At 37.4% G+C, this 22,480-nt stretch overlaps 1 protein-coding gene across 5 annotated transcripts in view; it reads right to left on the bottom strand.

Annotated features, from left to right (window-relative positions):
• Positions 1-22,480, bottom strand: part of Kcnip4 (Kv channel interacting protein 4) — a 1,107,708-nt gene that overhangs the window by 5,375 nt on the left and 1,079,853 nt on the right. For all 5 annotated transcript variants that reach the window (XM_005402468.1, XM_005402472.1, XM_005402471.2 and 2 more), the window contains 3 exons: positions 22,284-22,353; positions 13,438-13,508; positions 523-630 (listed from right to left, as the gene is read on the bottom strand). In XM_005402468.1, coding sequence (XP_005402525.1) covers positions 523-630; positions 13,438-13,508; positions 22,284-22,353 — 249 coding nt within the window. The remainder of the gene's footprint in view (positions 1-522; positions 631-13,437; positions 13,509-22,283; positions 22,354-22,480) is intronic.

Below are 22,480 nucleotides of genomic sequence, written 5' to 3'. Positions count from 1 at the left end.
GAGCCCACCATTTCATCAGGTCATTCCCACAAAGCACAAGTCATAGCACAATGTGTATGTTGCAACATTGGATGTTTTCATAGGAATTATATGGGGGGAAAACGTTTTCAGGCCAAATATTCTAACATGGTTTGGATACATTTTCTTTTCATCTGATTTCAACCAGTATTCATTTCCTTCCCAGCATTTATTAAAATGCCAATGGGAAACAAGGATATAATCTTGATGTGCTTTATATTTTCTTTGGAGAGTCACCTAAACTATTCCATTCCATTCTAAATGTTTTACTGAGTGTCCTGAAAAGATGATTTTCAAATTAATGATTGCAGGGGCTGGGGATTTAGCTCAGTGGCATAGCGCCTGCCTGGCAAGCACAAGGTCCTCAGTTCAGTTCCTGGTACCAGAAAAAAAACAAAAACAAAAACAAAAACAAAAACAAAAACCAAAGTAATGATTGCAATGAACGTTTTGAAGAAATGAAAATAGTTCAGAGGGTTGCTGTGCTAGTGAGGCGTCACTTACTTCTTTTGTGATGTAGCCATCTTTATTTATGTCATACAAGTTAAATGCCCAGTTGAGTTTTTCTTGTACTGTCCCCCGAAGCAAAATGGAAAGACCCTTGATAAAATCCTATAAAGAAGTAACAATACAATTTAGGTTATTGGTAAAGTTTTCTTTTAAAATAATGGAAGCAAAGGTAACAGTCCTTGGCATTTTCAGTTTTATTTAGCAAACTGACTAGTGTGTTTGTAGTCATCTTCCTTTCAGAGTTCTTTGTGGTTATAAACCACTCTCGTGCCTTTAAGATTGTCATCTTCTAATTGGAAACTGAGTTACACCAACTGTGGGGCTGGAAATTGTATCATTATGGATGCCCAGAGAGGAGGATGCTTGTCTGGAGATGTTGGAATTCCACTACAAATGCACAAAATACACTAAAAAGAGTCTTCATAACACTGGTTTGAAAATAAGAACATACGCAAAACATACTTCCCGTGAAAAAGCCAATAGCAAATAATGTATGTGATCTATAAGAAACCAATTGTAGCCTTTAATTAGAAATTAAATTGTAATTTACACGCGGGCAGTGTAAGAGCCTAAGCTGGGAGCCAGATGCCTAGATTCAGCTATGTCACCTGACAGTGTTGTGTCTTCAGGTGACTGTCTCTGTCTTCATATCTATTGATGATAATATCTACCTTATAAAGATTATGCAAGTTAAAAAGAGTTAAACTACCTGTAACTATCACAAGTGCATTGGCTATGTAAATCTCTTAAGTAAATGGAGACCTCAATACCATTGTTAAATTGATTTGATTATAGTGCAGAACTAGATGATTCATATATATTTGTCCTTGTTATGTAGAGTAGGGTTATCATTACAATGTGCTGGACTAAAAGTTCACAGTCTGTTAGTAGGTAGGACTCAAAGAGCAGAAGAGATACCCAAAAGGTGCCTTATAGGTAAATTTGCACTCTATATTCTATCGTTTTGAACCTGTTTTCCTGCCCTAATTTCTTACAATTTTTTTTTAGATAGATAACATTCATATAGTTCAGAATTTTAAAATTATGTAAACTGGTTAAAAATCTTTCCTTCTTGAATGTTGCCATGCTGTTTCTTTTCCAGTAGAAAATGAACCTTAGTGTTTCTGTTTACTACCAAGAATTGTTTTTCTGTTTACAGCACAAGACGTATTTATTTATGTACATTCCCCTACTGTTCATGCAAATGATACTTCAACACACTGGTCTGTATTTAAATTTTTTCAAACATAAATATTGACAATAACAGTCTAGTCTTTTAACTGGGATGTCTATGAATATGTCATAGCTTATGGAGCTCAATTGTTCTTTCACATTTCTTAGATACTTTGGTGTATTTTAATCTTTGAATGGCTGTTGTGAATGGGGGGTCTTCTAGTATGTATTATAGTCTAAATTTTATTTGTATGTATAGAAGCTACTGATTTCTGTGTGATAATTTTATACAGTTATGTATTGCCTATTTACTATTGTATATGTTGTTCTACTGGGTTTTAAATGTGTGTTATTGGGTTAGATGATGGAATTTTCCATCTGGTGGTTCGTGTGGTGTCAGCTACTTGAGAATGAAGGCCATGATAGAAAAGGTAAGAGTCAGATTTGAGGAGAGAGAAAAACGAGGTTTTGCTACTAGGTAACTAAGTGATGGTTATTAGAGGAAGGTGGACTTCCTCAAAATACTTCCAGTTTATCTCCTGGAAATGTAATGTGTGGTATGCATGCTGTGAGAGACAATGACATACCTTGGAGATGAGTAGTATATAACTTGTACAACTATAAACTTGCACTTTTTAAGGAAGCACACAATAGCCATTGCAGAGGTGAGAGCCTGACTAGAGGATGATTGCTGCACAATTTTTGAGACAACAGAGGACGTTGACAGTTACCACATCAACCTATGTTTCTTTCAGCCACAAAGTAGTAGTTGTATGTCTGGTTGGAAAGGGATGTTGGAAACAGGCTTAGAGAATTGACTCGCAAAATCTCTTCTGCAAAAGAATCACTCAGAGGGCTGGCTACCACATGCATGGCTGGGCACCCACACCCAGTTTGTGCTTGGGGTGGGGCCCAAGAATTTATATCTGGAACACATTCCAAGGAGATCTCTATACTGCTGGCCCCAGAGATACATTCATGAGCCACTGGCCTACAGGATGCATCATTGGCATCGTTCTTATCACCAATTGAAATGCACCAGGATAAAAATGATCGTTTGTTTATTTATTTATTATTGTCTTCTAAAAATTCTTTTGCTTTAAAGAGAAAAAAATATAATAAAAGATACTAGAAATGATACAGAATTTCACAAAACAAGATGATATGAATTCAACGGTGGATGTTATATTGCATATTGCTCTCTTCAAATTCGTTGTTCAGATTACCAGATATAAGTATGCAAAATGGAGTATTACTCAGCTATAAAGAAAGATAAACTCGAGGCTTTTATAGGTAAATGGATGCAAGTAGAGACCATAATTATAAGTGAAATAAACCTGACCCACATGTGCAAACATCATATTGTCTCCCTGGTGTAAGAACCTGAAAGAGTAAATAAAATCCAAAAGGTACAATAGTTACTGTGAAAGGGAAAGAAACTGCTCAAAAGGAAAGAACAGTTGGGGTGCGGGAAAGGAGATAAAGAAAGAAGGAAGGGAATATATATACATATGTATATATAATAGCTAAGATAATTGTGCTGCTGATTTCTATTGGTTTATTGAAAACAGTTAATGCTTAATTTTTTTTATTTATTGTGTTTATGAGACAGTTTCATGATGCAGTTTAGGCTGGCTTTATCTCACCTGTTAGCCCAGGCCGACCTCAAACTCACAGTGGTTGTCCTGGCTCAGCCTCCTGAGTGCTGGGATGACAGGTGTGTGCCACCACACCTGGCAACAGTGAGTGACTAGCTCCTCTAACTCAAGTGTGGACCTGCGTGTCTGACAGGCCTTACACTCACATTTGGGGATCCAGGTAGCTCTTTGGAGGATCACGCCATCCCTGACTCTGCTGACGGACAGTGATGTGGGCAAAGGCAGAAAGCACATTTAACCTATTTGGCTGAGACAGTTAGACCTGCGCTTTGTACCTGGCTGAGCCTAATTCAATTCTAAGTGATTCGTAGAACTCTGGGAATGTGGACACAGTTATTCTTCATTCCATGCACCACGGAACAATCCATCACAGAGCCCCGGGGATGTGCATAGCTTTCTATAACCCTACCGGGGGCAGCCTCGGTATATGGTCAGCACTTTTCCTTCCTGGGAGCCTGCAAAGTTAGCACATTGTTTGTGTCCAGTTGGTGTTATATTTTCTAATATTTATGAGTAACAGTGATCACCATGATGATACCTCACTCATAATTTTCTCTTAAATACCATGTGTTCTGAAACAACTTACATTAAAGAACTCCATGTCACAGAATAAAGTCAGTAGAGTTATTTCAAAAGAGGAACAACCACCGTATTTGTGCAGAACAAAAATGAGAATCTCAGTGAGGCTTGTAAGGTTTTGCTCCATGCTTTCCTCAACGGGGATTGAAATCTCAAGCAAGAAGTGGCAAGGCTCAAAATGACAAAAATTTTCACGGACTACTTTACACAATAAGTATCATCCTTATGCGGTTATATCTGTGCATCAATATATAAAAGTGATGAGGAAAGTGATCTGTAGTGAATTCTGGTTGTCATTATCTTGTAATCAAAGCAAGAAAGAGAAAATAGACCCAGTCTTGATTTTAAAATAACCTGGGCCTATTCAGTAGTGACCCTTATTCATCTTCTTGGCCTTCTTTACCGAGAATCTCAGTGCAGATCACTCTGGCAAGAGCATTAGAGCTGACTTCTCATCTGCCAAAGACCAGCATGGTTGAGAATGAATTTGGGGGTAGTTTTAACAAAGGCCTTCTGGGAAAACGTTAAGTGACTGGCCGAAGGTTAAAAAGGTTAAACAGTTAGGTAGTGACAGATTCAGTACAGAAAGTCATTTCATGTGTTCCATGTATTTCTTATTTTATGCTTGTTTGCAAAGTTTCATAAAAATTTTTAATTTTTTTTCATAAAATTTTTAACCTCTCTGAGTATGTCAGACCTCCACAGGGATTTAAGTCACCATAAAATACTTGAAAGATACAATTTCAGGTACCATGCAAAGTTTGCATTTGTTTGGAACTTTGAAAAGGTATCAACATTTCTAAAAAATAACAAGAAATACATGTATTTTCCAAGATTTATAACCTGCCTTTATCACAAAGCAAAATTTAATATACCAATTAGAAAATAATTTATGTCTATTTAGGGAATTTAGTGTTGTAAAAGGTGATTACAACCACATTAAATTAAAAGGAAGTTCTTTGATTTAATTGGTGTCATTTAAAAATTTATGGATTTTTAAACTATTCATAGGTATAAGTATATATAAATAAAGTATATAATCTTTTAAAGCATACAGAAAACTATACTGAAGAAAACTGCGATTGTTTATCCTAACACCTGTTCTATATGAAACATATCTTTTCTGTTTTATTTCATGTATACCTGAGCATATATTTATAATAAGGATCATATATATGTAATATATTGTGTAAGTAATATATGTAATGTTTATGAACATCTATAAATATTACTGAGTATATTTCATTGAAAATTACAATATTTCCACATTGCTGAAAATTCAATATGACATTTTTAAAGTGCATATATTGTTGAACCATATGAAATTGGTGGTATTCAATCATATTTGCCAAAAGGCATACTTTCATATAGTTCAATAATATAAGTACATGACAGAGTGAAAAGAAAACACAGAGTGGGAAAAAACTTTAGCCAACTGTCCCTCAGACAAAGGACTTCTATCTAGAACATATAAAGAATTTTTAAAAATCAGGCCTCTTATAAATGGCAAATAAATATATGAAAAAATGTTCAACATCATTGTCACTTGAGAAATGCAAATTAAAATAACACTGAGATTCCATCTCACCCCAGAAAGAATGGCTATCATCAAAAAATCAACCAATAACAAATGCTGGTAGGGCTATTGGGCAAAAGGAACCCTTTTTTATTGTTGACAAGAATATAGATTGGTGAAACCACTATGGAAATCAGTGTGGAGATTTCTCAAAAAACTAAGATTAGAGGTTCCCTTTGACCCAGCTATTCCCCTTCTGGGTATTTTCCCAGAAGAATTAAAAACATCGTGCCACTGTGATATATGTGCCCTCATGTTTATAGCAGCACAATTTGTAATGCAGATACGCAAGGGTTGTGTTGGGTGGGTCCCATGTATTAGTTCATGTTCACATCACATAACAATAGAAAATATGTCTATGCATTGTGAAATGATAGGAAAACACTCAAGGGTAAAGGGCAACTGGGATATGGGAAAACAGAAGGAAAAGAAGGAGAAATTTTGTATGTATGTATATACAGGATAGTTAACATAGTTGTTCTACTGTCTTCTATTTCTTTGCTGAAAGAAACTGTCAGTGAGTCCTTGATTGATCAATATTGCATGTCTCTATCTGTTTTCATGAGAAACCACTTTGAAGATATCAATACGTAATACAACAAACATTGTTAACTTCCTACCACTTTGTTTGTAACTCTGTATTGTCTGTACTGTTCTTTTGCTGTTTTGTAAAAGGTTGTCTGTTAATGTTTTCCTCCTTTTATTTAAAAAAAAGAAATATATATAGATAGATAGATAGATAGATACAGGCTCAGAGAAAGTAGGTGATTTAGCAAAGGCATAAAGCCAGGGGGCAGCAGAGCTACAATCTAAACCCATTACTCTTAAGTCAAAGCCCATACTTTTAATCAGAACTGAAGCAATGAGCCATGGCTGTACAGACTAGCAAGAACTGCAGAAACATCCTATGTCTCTTTTTCTGGTTCATCAGTACATAGCTGTATGGTAATACAAAGCAGTAACTCACAAGAATTACAGTCCAATTAATAATGACATTTATAGAACACTTAGAGGCATCAAGCATTATTCTTATTTTATGATTCAAGGGAGTGAGTCCAGTACCTTCACAGTGAGCACTGTCTCCATCACTTTTTATTTTATTTTATTTTTTTTGAGACAAGTCTTGCTAAGTTGCCCAGGCTGAACTCAAACTTACAATCTTTCTGCCTCAACCTCCAAGTGCTGTAAATACAGGCATATACCAGTGTTCCCAGGAAGGAATCACTTCTTGCCATTAAATTATTGCATAAATAAATTAGAAAATGACTTTAACTTGTAAAAAGGAGGACAGCATGTGAATGTATGTGCAAATATAAAAGCTTCAGAAAGATAAGATCAGCTGAAAGAAGAATCCCTACAGCTGCTTGTTCAGGAACAGTGAGAGAGAGAGTGTTCAATTCTGAGACTGGCCAGATGTTAGCCAGTATAACTAAGATCATTCACCAATGTAACACAGCATTTTCTATGCAAGATAATTTTCTGAACTCTTTAGATTAATATTTAATAAAACAATATTAATGGAAGTATGTCAAAGGGACACAGGAACCAAGAAAAATAGGGCCAGAAGCCTTAACAGGAAAAAATATTGTAACGGTAGAAATTGGGTTATATTCCACAAGAAACCGAAGGACTCTATTTAGAAACTGTTTAATTTGAGGTTAGCCAGCCTTCATCCCTGCTTTGCAAATCAAGGAAGTAGGCGTGGGCCTGCCTTTGTTCCCACTTTATATACATTTTTGGTTTCCATGGTAACAGATTGAAATGTTATAGCCCTGGCCACATGCTGTTTTCCTTGTGCCACATAACTGGGTCAGGCTCTGGTCATGAACCCAACCACAATGATATATACTTTCTGTGCTCTGTTCTGTATGTCTCCCTTTAGATAACCATCCATTTCCTTTATGGTTAAAATGTTTATCTAGGGCCAGAAAAAGAACGAAATAACCCAGGCAAGGTCATAGGTAATTATCTAGGCCCTGGTGTCCTTTGTCTTTGGAGAAGCATTCCAGAGCTAAGGCAGGACTGCAGAGTTAACTCTTTACAACCCCTCCGGGCTGTTTCTCAAGACACATTTTGAGGCTTGAATTAAGACTAGAATTATTCTATCTTATGATATGCTAAGAGTCGCCGTCCCCTACAAAATGAGCAACAGTATAAATAACGTCACACTGGCTTATAAGAATAAAACAAATATCCCTGAGTCCAGACTGATGGAAATGAATGGCTGAGTAAGTTAACAAATGGGAGAGAAGGGACAAATATTCCAGGCAGAATATAAATGATTAGATACTCTACTTTTGAGAAAAGAGAGTATAGTCCTCAGTCCGTAAGTGTGGACTGGGCATAACTTCATTCCAGAGAACATGGAATGGAAAAAAAAGGGAAAATGAAAGAAGAAATGCAGTGGGAAAACTTGACAAATGCTTCTTCAGTCAGACAGCCAAGGTCAACATCCAGTCATAAATCATTTTGATGGAATGTACTCTTGCTATTGTATGATCAAATGACACTTTAGCTCTGCGATCTTTCTCCCCAAAACACCTAACCTCAGTTTAATCATGAGAAAAACATTAGATAATCCTGACTGAGGTACACTCTACAAAATACCAGACCAATACTACCAAGGTCTTTAAAAAGAAGGAAAATCTGAGCAAGTGTCACTGTCCAGAAGGGTCTATGGAGACATTATGATCAAACAAAATGTAGCCTAAATGGGATCATGGGCCTGAAAAACAACACTGAGAAAAACTTAAGGAAATCTGAAGAAAGTATACACTTTATAATAACAATAATGCATCACTATTAGTTCAGTAACTATAACTAGTATACCTTATTAATCTATGTGTGAAAAATGCGAAACTGGGCCCCTCTGTCCTATGTACTTGCAATTTCCCTGTTAATGTAAAGGTGATCTAAAATTTACAAGAAGTTTATTTTGAAAATAGGAGACTGGGGTTCAGACTACAGCAGCCTATACAGATTTGTGTTCTTATAAAGATCTGTTGCTCCTCTGGTCTCACTGAACGTTAGTGCCCGTGCCATAGGCAATTTAAAGGACATGGTATTGGAGGCCCCTGAGTATGGAAATCCAAGAGCAAATATGGTAGGGGAGCTAGATCTGCCATGATGAGATCACAGGGAAGGAAGGAACTGGCCAGAGCAACTGGGTTACAAAGTGCCTGACCAGTATAGCTAGAGCACACACAGCGGGGCTACAGTCCTTTGGAGTCAACAGAAATGTATGGATGGGATCAGGTTAAGGAAACGTTACAGTGAGGAGGCTGGAGTCTACAGGAACTAGTCCTGGAAATAGGAGCAGGCAAACTCACCAGGACAAGCATATTCCTCTCTTTTGTGCGGGGCTGTATCCCCACTATGCTGAAGAATATTTGGGATATAGTAGTGCTTGACAGTATTTGTTATATGAATGAATGAAATGAAAATACATCTGAAGCTGCCTTTTCCTTCCCTTCCAATGAGAGCACAGCTCCCTAGAACAGTAATAAAGCATGAATAAGAGAATTATGCATGTGGGAAGAAGTTAAATGTGTGTGTGAGTTGGGGAATACAAGAAGAATAAAACTTAAGAATTAATACATCTGGGGGCTGGGGATTTAGCTTAGCGGCAAAGTGCTTGCCTGGCAAGCGCAAGGTCATGAGTTCGATTCCTGGTACCGGAAGAAAAGACAAAAAAAAAAAAAAAAGAATTAATACATCTGATAAATTTTATACTAAGATAATTTCTCTTGATATTTCAAAAGAAAATAGCAATTTACTTTGACAAAGCAATTCATCTGAGAAGGAAAGTTTTCCCACACTCATAAGGATAGTTCCATAGACTTTGGTAGAGCTGGGTTCAACTCTGGTTCCAATTTACTTAACTAAATTACTTTGGACACATCAACCTTTCTAAGTTTTGAATTCCTTATCTGCCACTGCTTGCCAATTATATAAGCCCTTTACTTTCTATCTGTGATTTATTAAAAAGTTATGAACTTAAAAAAAAAAAACACTTATTGGGAAGAGAGAAGGAGATGTTGAATTTTAGTGCTAAAACTTGCTTTGGTGCCAAAACTTGAACTTAACTGACATGAACTTATTTATAATCACCTCTATCTATCTATCATCTCTTTAGTACATTAGTAAAAGACATTAACAGTATATCTACACCGACAAATCTTAGTGGCATGGCACAATCTAAGTTTATTTATCACTCACACATAGTAAAATACAAATGTAGAGGATTAGATTTAGGAGGCCCTGGCTTCCACTTTGTTATAAGGTTATCTGGCATATGTGACCTCACAATGTTTACAAATGGGGGAGAGAAGGAGGAAATAGTACTTCTATCCGTATTCCACTATTAAAACCTCAGTCTTGGCTCTATTTAATGGCAGCAGAGGATGGAAATGTGGCCCAGTGATGTGACCTTGAAAAGGGGCACAGGGACACTGCTATAGAATATGCTTATCATATTTTAGTCATCAAATATTACACATTTAATTATAGAAGGCCATAGACCCTGCTGGTCTATACATATATATTTACCTGTGGCTCTAAAATACAGAAGATTAAAAGAAAAAAATCTCAAGCGGCTCTGAGGATTTCACATTGGGGAGTTGGGGACATAACTTGGGGTGGGGACTTATTTGTACCTTACTGCAATCTGGGACCAGACTATCTGGGTTTGAATCCTGGGTTTATCCCTTTCTAATGGTGTGGCCATGGCAGGTTGCATAACTGCTCTATGCTTTTTCCCTTTGTTGTTTGCTAAAAAAAAGAGACAATAATAATACCTGGAAGGGTTAACTAAGAATTAAATGAATCAGTGCAACATCTAACTTAATAAATGGTAAATAAAACATATTCTTATGTAGCTATTACTATTGCTAATTACATTTTAAGCATTTCATATGGTAAATGCTTATTATAATTAGATGTAGAAGTCTTTCATAGCATCACAGAGTAATCTAGCTTTTGCTTGAATATGTTCAAAGGCAGAAGTTCACTGCTCAGTGTAATGACCAATATTGTTATTATCTTTGTTAGTAATTCCCCCAAGTAAGAACTGTTATAGTTAACATCTGATAAATACCGAGCCCATTCTCGGTGCCAGGCACAGAGCCAAGTCCTTTATTGAGACTCTTCCTGTTTTACTCTTACACAGCCTTGTGAAGCTGCCTTTCTTGCTGCTTTAATTAGGCGATATAAAGACAGGGGCCCAAAGGATTTAAATACTCAGCCCCTGAGTCTCCCAGCCACTGGATGGCAAATGGAGATTAGATCCAGTCATATTTAAACCCAGGGCCCCTCCAGACTCATTCCTTCTGCCCTTCAGGATCAAGTAAATTAAATAGAAACTTTCCATTTCCCTTTATCTTAAAATCAGGGTGGTCTCCCTGCTGTACCTCCCAGTTTGCTGTTGCTACTCAAAATACATTCTCTACCTTATCATTTTTGTTTTCTAGAAACTTTAGACGTAGCTAATCAATTTAGAAAAATAACTGCAACCCACTAGTTTCAAATTTGATTCTGACTCAACATTTATTAATTTAGCCACTAGTTTGCTTTTAAAAGGAAGACACTGTACCAATATGTACATCATGCATAACCATTCCAACTAATTTCCTAAATAACAATCAGCATTCATTATAATTACTGGTATTTTACATAAATATTATAAAAGCAACATTATGCATAATCTCACATTATTAACATCAGACTCAATTTACATGCAAATGGAATATAAGGTATTACAGAAAATTGATGGTATGTTTCTGGTACATAAGTTATTTCAAGTAATGAAATCACTAGTACTTTTTACCTTTCTTATCTTCCTGAACTAGCTCTAAGTGTTTTTTATGTTTTAATCAGGTGAAGTAGAACTCTGACTTCTAGATTATAGCTAAATGGAGGGTGTGCTGGAATTAATCTTGTAGGTAAAGTACAATGAATACTAATGGAAATTCTCCTAGGGTGGTCTAAGCTGCCACCAAGGGAGAAACATTACAGGAGAGTGGTATTTAGAGCAACCTTACCATGTTCCCCCTGCCCCCAACTGCTGCTTCCTGCTCTGGGATAAACCCACCCACCCTGTTCTCACTTCTTAGCTCAGACCACCTCAGCTATGCCCCCCCCACCCTTGTCTTGTCAGTGATAACTTGGTCATGTTATGCAAGATGACATCATCTTTAGGTCCCACCATTCCCTGTGCTGGAGGGCAGAGAATGTGGCACTTTGCTACTTTGCTGTGCCTGGATATTTAGCACTCTGGGACCCCTGACCTGATGAAATCTCAAGATCCTCCTTGTTTCCTTTTTCATACAGCTCATGTACCCAGAGAGCAGACCAAGTTATCTGTCCCCTCCTGAACATGACAGACTTTTATAATTCTACAGAGTTCATTTGAAATACATTTTGTATTTGGCTCCAAAACCTTTACCACAGTTCAGCATTTATCAGTTCCTCTCTGGAGTCTCAGAATAAATAGCTGCTACACGACTCCATGTTTTCAGGAACATAACTCAAATATATGATCAAACCTGCTGACATTTCCTTAGCATTCCTTATATCCTACAAGGCAGTCCAGCCTCCTGTTTGCAGCATGTCAAGTCCTAGCCTCTGCCTCCTTCCTCACCTTCCCTCCTGGGTCTTGCATCAGTGATCAATCATCCAGATGTTTTCCCAATGCAGACTCTCCCTTTCTAGGCCTGGTATGCTCGGCTGGTCCTCTGCCTTATGTTCCTAGTGATTCCTATTCTGATCTTTATTATCTTCAAGAGATTCTGCTGTTTCCTTCAGGGTCCATCCTTTTGGCTACCAGTACTTTCTCCTTGCTGGTCCCATTACATAACTGAAATTTCTGCCCATGTTAAAGCTGCATGCTCCAAAAAGCTCTCAAGTTGCCTTATTTCCACTCAGTCCATCCACCCATCCATTCATCCATCCATCCACCCACCCATTCATCCATCCATCCACCCAACCATCCATCCATCCACCCAAACATCCATCCATCCATCCATCCACCCACCCATCCATCCAAAAACAGAATTACAAAGTACAACAATGGACAAAATTACTGCCCAGAGTTGAAGCACAACCATTTAGGATATAAGCAAATAGGTGAGATACACACTGTAACTATAGTTTTAACAAAAATAAAAGTTCCAGTCTTCAGAGCTTTTCACAGTTAGTGTTTGGCTTATTCCCCTAACACTTAGATTTAAATATATTACTACTTGTGACCTGCTAGGTACCATATGAGTCATGTGAAAGACTCCCTCATACACACACACACACACACACACACACACACACACACACCTAGGGAACATGTCTCATTATATATAAATAGGCTATCTGACTATCCAGGACATACTTCATCTTACTAGATGCTCATACGTAGTATCTCATGAACAAATTTACGTGTTTTCTCTATAGATAACTCCAAGTTTATAACTTAAGAAGACATTTCCTTGTATGTACATCAGGCTGGTGAATATAGAATATTTTTATGTTTAATTTCTTGCCTGCCTCCACCATTATCTGAAGCTTCCACATCTGGGTTTTGACTATATTATCTCTGTATTTCTAAGGCCTACTACCATGACTGGCCCATAATAGGAGTCAGTGACTGTTAGTTAAATCATTTGCCTTCTGAAATTGTTCTCATATAGCTGAAGAAAGCCTCATACGAACAGAGCAAAAACTACTAGAAAATAAACCAAGTAAGTTGTAATTTGTACTTCTTTTGAGAGATAAGCACAGCTTCTTGGAAATTCAATGAGGAAAAGAAAGCGTTCTTGGGCTTTTTTTCCTCGCTTAGAAAGGATCAAATCACCAAAGCTTATTTTCCCACTAAAAGACTAAAATCCTTTTCAGAGTGTCTTAAGCCAAGCAATATAAAAAGAGTACAGAACTTACCTCAAAACTCACAGCTCCATTGTGGTCTGTATCGAATGCATTGAACAGAAAATGTGCATACGTTGTAGAGTCTGAAAGGTTGAAAAGGGAATATCATTAAGTCAGTGTGCTGATAGCCTACATAAGGTCTAAGCCTCTCTTTATTCAGGAAAATTAATTTGCTCTCTTTAGCTTATGCTTTCTTCTCAGCTTCCCAGTGTCTCTTGGTAGAAGAGTACAATTTGATACTCATGAGAATCACACACAGAGGCCACTGGTGACAGACATTCTCTGGGAGTTTCTGGCTGGAAATTCTCTGAACATATGCGAGTCTTGGGTATTGATAACAGCACAGGACTAAATAAGGCTCCATAGACGGGTGTGAGGGTTCAGTGAGACTTCTGGAAACTGCTTAGTGCGTGGCAAAGACTCTAGAAATAAAGTAGTAAGAATACAAAGCATGAGACCTAGCTGAGTTGCTATTATTAGTACTTTCATCATTTTTACAACTCAGAAAAAGACACTGGGGCTCTGAGAGGTTGAGAAATGTGCACAAAGTGACACAGGCAACAGAAAGTGGATGTGAGACAAGAATGCTCTGAGGTTAACTTTCAGCCAGTCAAGTTGGCTAATGGATGCGCACAGCAGAGACGGGAAGGTTGGGTGGCCTGCTTGGAAGAGGACTTCCTTCCTTTGCTATCTTGTAAAATGTCGACTGTCTGTTAATATTTTCCTCCTTTTATTTTTAAAATTAAAAAAAAAAAGAGGACTTCCTTGTCCTCAGTCACTCATAGTGGTGGTGCAGTTGCGCCCACAAGGAGACCTTAGCCTTTCCGGTCCGAGGTGAGTGCAAGACCTGGGCAATGGTGGATAAGCTCGGGAAGCTCTCCGTTCCCGTGCCCGTCCAGTTCCTGCTCCTCGTTTGCTTCTCCTTTCTCCTTTCTCCTTCCTCCCTCTTCTCCTGTTTCTCCATTGTTTCTTAATCTTTGAGCTGTTTTCCGCCTTTTCATTTTAAAAGTGGAATTTTCCTTACTGTTTTCTTTTCCTCGTGCCCAGCTTTCATTTTTAAGTGCTTTTGTGTTTGACCCTTGATCAAATTTACACAGTTATTGTAAATGTTCCATCTCATGGGTTTTAGCTTTTTGTCTTAACCTTTTTTCATGTTGAAAAATTGTAACCTTTCAGCTCATTGGCTCCAGCCTTTTATCTTCTGTTTAAAATCTGATCTATTTCTATTTTATGACTTTTCGCTTTTATTTTTACTGGGATTTAACATATGCTCTGTTCACTTTTGATTTTATGAATTGCTTTTAAAGTGCTGTCAAGAAACTAAATCAGAGTAGCAGTACAGAACTGCCTTTCCCAAAGAAAAGAGGGAACAGACCTTCCAGGTTCCTGGCTCCTTCCTCTTGCCCTGTCAAAGGTAGCAGCATTACTCTGCTCCTTTAAAAATTTTCACTTCCTGCCAAAGAAATCCAACCTCCTCTCTGGGCTCTCCAGGCTCATAATCTACTAAGGGATTATTTTTCCTGGTGGTTAACACTATTGAAGATCACACATTCAATGAGGTAGACTGCGTACTCATTTTCTCAAAATGATAGTGGTCTTCTCTCATCTCTTACCTTTATTTTATTTTATTTTATTTTTTGGTTTTTCTCTGGTACCGGGAACTGAACTCATGACCTTGCGCTTGCCAGGCAGGCGCTTTTGCCGCTGAGCTAAATCCCCAGCCCCTCATCTCTTACCTTTAAATGCGATAGGCAGAACAACTTATTTTCAGAAGAGATCAACCATGTCCAGGGTGACATGGGTCATAGACAAGAACCAATTATTTTCCAACATATGAATTATTAACATTTGTTTTCAATGAAATAACTAGGCAAAAAGATTGAGTCTAAATAATATGTAAAACCATTTTGTCTAGGCTGTAGGTCCACATAGTATTGATGAATTGCAGGAAGAAATTCTTTTGGGTGTGAAACGGAGGGTCTCAATGCAATTGAATTAGTGCTATTGGTTGGAAGTTCCACTGTACAGTAATCAAGAATTGGCAGCCTATTTTTATTTGCAAAGTTATTCTGTTCTTAACAGTACATTTTCACAAAGTTATGAAAGCATTCAGTATTCTGTGAAGATGTGAGCTGGTAGGTGATATGTTAAATTTATTTTCAAGGGAGAAAAAGAGAAATTTTGCAGATTTTATAATGAGCATCATTAAGTAGGTCTCTTGTTACCCTGTTTATACAATCAGTGTAGAAGTCTTTACCCTCACTGACAAAACTCACCGTGAACGACAGCCTTGAGCAAGTGTTTGTAATTTCTTAAAAAGGAAAAACAAGGTGACATAGTCATATGATAATTTCTTCTCAAATGAGATTTCTCTAGTTTTAAAGCTTGATGCGTGGCAACGACATGCTCAAGGTTTACACTAACGTTGTCCAGTGGGCTTCTTGTTCTTCTCAGTGGACCTGGCAATTCTCGTAGAAGTGATGCCAGATTTTAGCCAAGATTTATCATGCAGAGAACTTTATTAATAGTGTAGTGAAGTCAAACTGACTAAATTCAAACTGTAGTTTTACTAAAGATTAACTGCATGACCTTGAGTAAGCTGTTTAATGGCTCCGTGACTCAGTTTCCCTATCTATGAAATGATCATAATATCAGTATGTATATCATAGAGATATTATGCAGTTCAAATGAATTTCCATATATATGCAAAGTGTTTAGAAGTGTTGTCATCTACTAAATATTCAACAAATATTGAATTTTCATTCTTTCAGGAACCCTAGCCATTGTTATTTCAACTATCTTTAAAAACTGTGCTCCTTAGGAGAGAAAGGGGAAGAGGATTAAAAAAAGAAACAAACTATATTATGTACATGGACCCACTCCCCATGACTGTGCACTGCATGTACTGCAAACATATACTAATCAGCAACAACAACAAAAACAATGAAAGTGTGGTCCAATCTTCTACAGATGTAACATTTTTTCACCAACAAAGTTCTTGTTTTTGAAACTCTCTGCTTTGTGTCTAGATGGCTGGATTTCTAATTTGATGCAATTTCATGCTCAGTAAAGGCCAGTAGAATTATGTCATGAGAAGTAATGAGCCTTCTCATGGAGCTTGGATTTCTTCTGGCAGGGAATATTAACTTTTTAAAGAAAGGCAGTGATGCTACCAACTTTGATTGGGCAAGAAGAAGGAGCTCTGGGACTGGAATTCCAGCTGTGCACAAAGGTAAGTATAGTGCAGAGAAGAGAAATTGCAGATAAGTTTCTATGGTTTTGGTATAACTCACTCCAAAAATTGTTAGCTATTGTCCTAGAATAATAAAGATATTGGATGGGTGTTTTTAAAAATATACTTTATCTTTATGGACAAAAAAATCTAAAAATCTAGTAAATATTTTCTAAAAGTATGTATAACTGGTTTCCTGGATTCTTTATTTCAGCACAGTTGGCATCTTAAAAATAAAGTGATGAGATTTCTCCTCCCTATATGACAAAACAGTCTTTTATGATCAAATTTCCTTGCATCACAAAAATAATCATTTAGACTGATGTGCCAACATTGCCTTGCTTTCCTATAATTTTACCCATGAAGGTGAAATGCTAAAATTTTATAGTTGGGTAACAAAATTTATATATATTTAGGATGGGACGAGATTCTTGGTATCAGCAAAATATCCAGTTAACAAAGGTAGGAAATCGGTGCAGGTATTTTCAGAAAGTTAAGGTCATCACCTAGGTTCTAGGTTCTCAGGCATTTTCAGAAAGTTAAGGTCATCACCTAGGTTCTCAGGATAAAGTTAGGCATGAGATGAAAACATTCCAGTGTCAACACTTTAAAGAGGGTTAGAGTAGACAGAATATTGAACATTCTTGTTCTGATTCCCACATTTTACAGATGAGCCTGAGATCCAAAAACTAAATCACTTGAGGTAACATGCCTATATAGTGGCAGCCTGTCCATAAACTTAGGACTCCTGCGTTAGCCCAGAGTTCTTAACCCAATTATTTCTGGATGACGGTGTTTATGTCAACTAACTCTTCAATGATGACACCACCCCAGCTTTATGAAATGAAATTACTCTGGTTGAGTTCCTGCTTACTACCCCAAACTCTACTCTCACCTGAATTCAAACACAAGGTAGAGAATTAGCTTAAAGTATCTGAATATGCAATTCATGGTGTTCTCCCCATGGTTAGTCAGGTTCACTGCATAAATGGTAGCTTTTTAAATAGGTTATCTAGGGCCCAGGGTGTAGACGTAGCTTGATAATAAAACATGTGCTTAGCTTGTTTGATCTCCAGTGTGCACACACAAACACACACAGTATAACTCACTCTGAAAATTGTTAGCTATTATCCTAGAACAATAAAGATACTGGATGGGTGTTTTTAAAAATGTATTTTAATCTTTATGGACACAAAATCATTCTAAGTTTCTTAATTATCTTGTGCACAACCTTGCTCAATGACTGTTGACATATTCTTTTGACTTGAACCTGTTCATTCATTCATTGATTCATTCATCCTCTGTTAATTTGGTACCTAGTATATACAAAGTAGAAAATTCCTACAACACAAACAAGAATAGCTCAGGGAACTGAATTTTATGGCCATTTGAAGTGACTTAAGAGTTCATATCGTAGCACCAGGCATGATGGAGCATGCCTGTAATCACACCACTTAGGAGGCTGAGGCAAGAGGATCGCTGTGAGTTTGAGGCCAGCCTGCACTATATAAAAAGACTTTGGCTCAAAAACAGAAAGAGTTTATAGGTTAAATCTTCTACTATAAGTAGAGTTGAAAAAGTAACCATATAGGCAACAATACGAAGTGTTTTCCTCTGCTCTTCCTTTATGGCAGGAATACTGACTGCCCTGCAAACAAGATGTTTCTATCCAGCCTAGACATGTTGTGCATGCTCCACTGTCTCATTAAATACAGCTGAGCTTGATATAGTAAAAATCTCACAGGGCATTTGTCCATAAGACAAATAATTTTCATGGTGGAAATTGTGAAATGTGACTGACCCACCCTTCCTTCTTTCTGCTAATGATGAGAGAAACCTGTTGCTTTCAGACCTTCAACCTGAGCAAATGATGCCTGCATGGAAGACCTATAACAACAGCTACAGCAGGACTTTGCCTTCCATCTGATATTATTTTCTTTGCTAGCATCACTGTAAGATACAGTATGCATGCAAAATATTAATTTTTAAAAATTTAAGTCATCATTCTTTAAAATACCTCATTCCCTTCAATGATACCTGGGTACTCTGAGATTTATGTATTCAATTGACATGAATGATCAGAGAATTTTTAAGAGAACAAAAATGGTTTTTCTTAATTCCCTTTGGACTTTGTAATCAGAATCCTTTGCAAAGTAGATGATCTGTACTTAAGTGTTCTCTAATGTAGAAATAATTATTTCACAAATACAGGTGAAATTTTAACGTGAAAATAGACATAACTTGTATTATTTAATAACTTTACTGGACATACGAAATATAACTTAAAGGTATGCATATGTGTTGGTGCTTTGATATCAATACTGATTAATATGTTGGCATTCAGATAGTGAACATGATTTTTATCAAAACATTACATAGATTTTTAAATAATTTAGAAATATATGAGGCAATTAAATGATACACAAATCAATCATTTATTATGCAAACAATAACCCATTAGCCTAGCATCAGGTGCTATAATCGATATCTGCCTGTGGTGTATTAGAACTTTCTCTGTGAACTGTAGCAATGAGAAAGGGTGGGCAGATTAATCCACCGAGTGTAAAGTGGAACGATGTTGGAAAGTGTAACCTGGTCAGAGGAGGTGGGTCACTGGAGGGCTGGCCTGAAAGGTTCATCTCCCTTTCTCCTCCCTTGCTCCATCTCTCTCTGCTTCTTGTTTCTATTTTTTTTTTTTTCTTCCGGTACCACAAATCAAACTCACGACCTTGCAATTGCCAGGCAGGCACTGTGCCACTGAGCTAAATCCCCAGCCCTCTCTCTGCTTCTTGACTGCTCTGTCATGAGTTATTTCTCCTCTACCGGGCACTCCACTCTGGAGTCAGCTCACTATGGACTGAAATCTCTACAAACTATGAACCAAAATACACCTCTCCATCCATAAGTTGTGGGTGTTGCATATTTTGTCCCAGCAAGAGGATAGTAACTAAGATACCATGTTTGGAGAAGAGGTGTAAAAATCAGAGAGATCAGTTGAGAAATTATGGAGTTACTTTGCCAAATGATGATGGTAGTTCTTTTATGTGAAGAGCAGTTTCAAAGAATGTTGGCAAAGTCAGTGCCAAAGTACATTCTGGAACAACCACAGGAAAAAGTGATAGCTGCCTCCTTTGTTGAGTAGAGGTCAAAGCTGAAAAGATAGACTAGTAGCTGCTCCCTTTCAATTCCAAGTAAAGCCTCTTCCTCAGCTCCTGATTCATGGCCTTCCTCTGTCATCTCTCATCATTTTCTCTTACAGATTTGTATTTTGTTATTCATGTTCTCCCTCTTCACAATCTCCTCTGTATGCAAACAAATTCCAGTCTTTCCCATTTTAAACCCTTCCACTTGTATCTGCATAGCATTCCAATCTGCTTCCACCTCATCCCTTCACTTTCCTAGCTGAGTTTCCTATCAGGGCCCTTTCTACTGGTATCCTTATTGTCTTACTTTCCATTTACTCTTTTGCCCTCTGTCATCTGGCTTCTGTCTGCGACCTACACTCCACTAGTAAAGCTGCCCTGATCACACTCAACAGTAACTTCCGTGTTGCCACATTCCCGGGATACCTTCCTATCCTTACCTTCCTATCCTTACCTTCCTGGACTTCTTGGCTACAGAGCTTATTGCCTTTATCCTCCTTATTTCTAAACTATCAGTCCCCTGGGACTTATTCCCCCATCTTTTTCATAGATTCCTTTATCCTCTCACATCCTTAACATGTGCTCTAAACTTGCATGTTTGACTCATGGGACTCCACAATTTTATACTCTTCCCAGTATCCTCACCCAGGTCATGGATTTAAGCATCATGTCACAGTTAATAATGCCCAGATCTGTGTCATTTTCCCTGACTTTTCTTCATTCTTAGATTCATATCAATCTGTTATTGATGCCAAATGGTCACAAGCATCCCAAGTATAATTTGTTCCAAACTTTCATCACTATCTCCCTATTCCTCTTATAACTAAGTGCCCTTGATAGAATTCTGGAAGTCATCACACACTCCAGTTTCCATCACAGAAACTGAATCACTCATCAAACTCTGCCATTTTTTATCTTGCAGATATACCTGCAATTCTACTTCTGCCCCAACTTTTCCATTGCTACTATGTGTTTCCTGGTTACACACATTGTTTTGCTTTTTGCAATACCCTCTTCATTAGTCATTTTGCCTGTAGTATGCCTACCTTAAATTAATCTCCACATAGCTATTAGTAGAATGTATCTAAAACAGAAATCTGATTAACAACTCCTATTTAAATGAATATGTGGTTTTGGATCATCTCAATAATGCAAATTCTCATTTTATTACATGGCATTCACGATTCTTTAGGACACTTCACCCAAATCCTGTCAGTTTCCTGCGAATATCCACCTTCATTTTTGTGTGCACATTCTGGGTTACAGTCCATTTGCCTAGGGTGCCCCTAGTGCCTTATAAAGCTGGAAGCTAGCAGACTTAGCAGTGAAGTGTCTCCCAGAAAGCATGAGGATGCAGTGGAATGCTACATGCTTTAGAAATGGACTGATCTCTCCTTCCTTAGTTTCTATATTTAAGAAAATGGAAAGCCATAGCTAGGGTTGTTGGGTTGTGATGAGGTAAGGCATGCTAGGTATGTATTAGAAACTCCAGAATGCTTATCCATTTCAGCTCAGGTTCAATTTACTTGGATAGCCTCTTTTTGATTTCTTTCCTGTCCTCGAGTTTGTTGAAATATGCCTACACCAGGCTCTCCTAATACAATTTTGAAATCCTCATCTACGCACTTTTGTGTAAACATTGTCCTTTTGTTGCACTAGACTTTGAGGGCAAAGACCACATTTACTCCTTCCTTACCACATTTACTCCTTACTCATTTCTCTTCCATTAGCAGCACCTTGCACCTGGCGGGGCACAGTTGGCTGGGTGACACATTAGATATTGGGATTTGTTGGATGACTGGTAGAAAAATGTAAGATCTAATATCACCGCTCCATTCATCTCTAAGCCATATATGCCATTGTTATGCTATCCTTGTATTTTCTTTCCAATTAAAATAATTTCTTAGAGTATGTTAGTTTTCTCCTATGGGGAGTTTATAGTAAAGAGTTACTGAAAGGGAAAGGAGACAGCAGAAAGTACATTAGACAAAGCTACAGAAAAATCTAGGTTATAACCCAGATCTGCCACTGAGTAGATGTGTGACTGACCCTGAACAAACTATTTAACTTCTGTAAGCCCCAGATTTCACATCTGCAAGCTGAGGATAATTATGTATGCCCTAATTTTGAAAGTAGGGAGAATTAAATGGGACCTGTAATGGAAGTGAAAAAAAAAAAAAAACTTGAACCATTTTGAGGACCCCTGTAAAATTCAGAAAACATTGTGCATTGGAGAGCCATTGTACTAGACACACAGTAATACTTGTATTAGACTGAAAAATAAACTCTTAGATATTTGATACTTTGTAAGTAGCTCACTTTTATGACACACTGAAACATCTATGTACTTGCATAGTATATATTAATTCTTTTGCATAAAGATTTAATATGTACAGTCATGCCATGAAAGATTAACGAAACTCAAGATTGCAAGCATAATTCTGACTCCAGGAGCATGTTAACAAGTCCAAATTTGTACTCACCTCCCTGTGGAAAGAACTGCGAGTAAATCTCTTTGAAGGTTTCTTCATTAACAACACCACTGGGACATTCCTAGAGGAAGTGGCAGAGAAGCAATATCAGCAAAGTGTTCATAAAACTGACTTTTTTGCACATTTTGAAACAGAACTCTCTGCCATGCAAAGCTGCATCAAGCAAGTTAACTATCCATCCATTATTA

This window comes from Chinchilla lanigera, unplaced genomic scaffold (assembly GCF_000276665.1).
Source record: "Chinchilla lanigera isolate Chin_1 unplaced genomic scaffold, ChiLan1.0 scaffold00079, whole genome shotgun sequence".
NCBI lineage: Eukaryota > Metazoa > Chordata > Mammalia > Rodentia > Chinchillidae > Chinchilla > Chinchilla lanigera.
The sequence above is the reverse complement of the archived record's forward strand: the minus strand, read 5'-3'. Positions and strand labels throughout refer to the sequence as shown.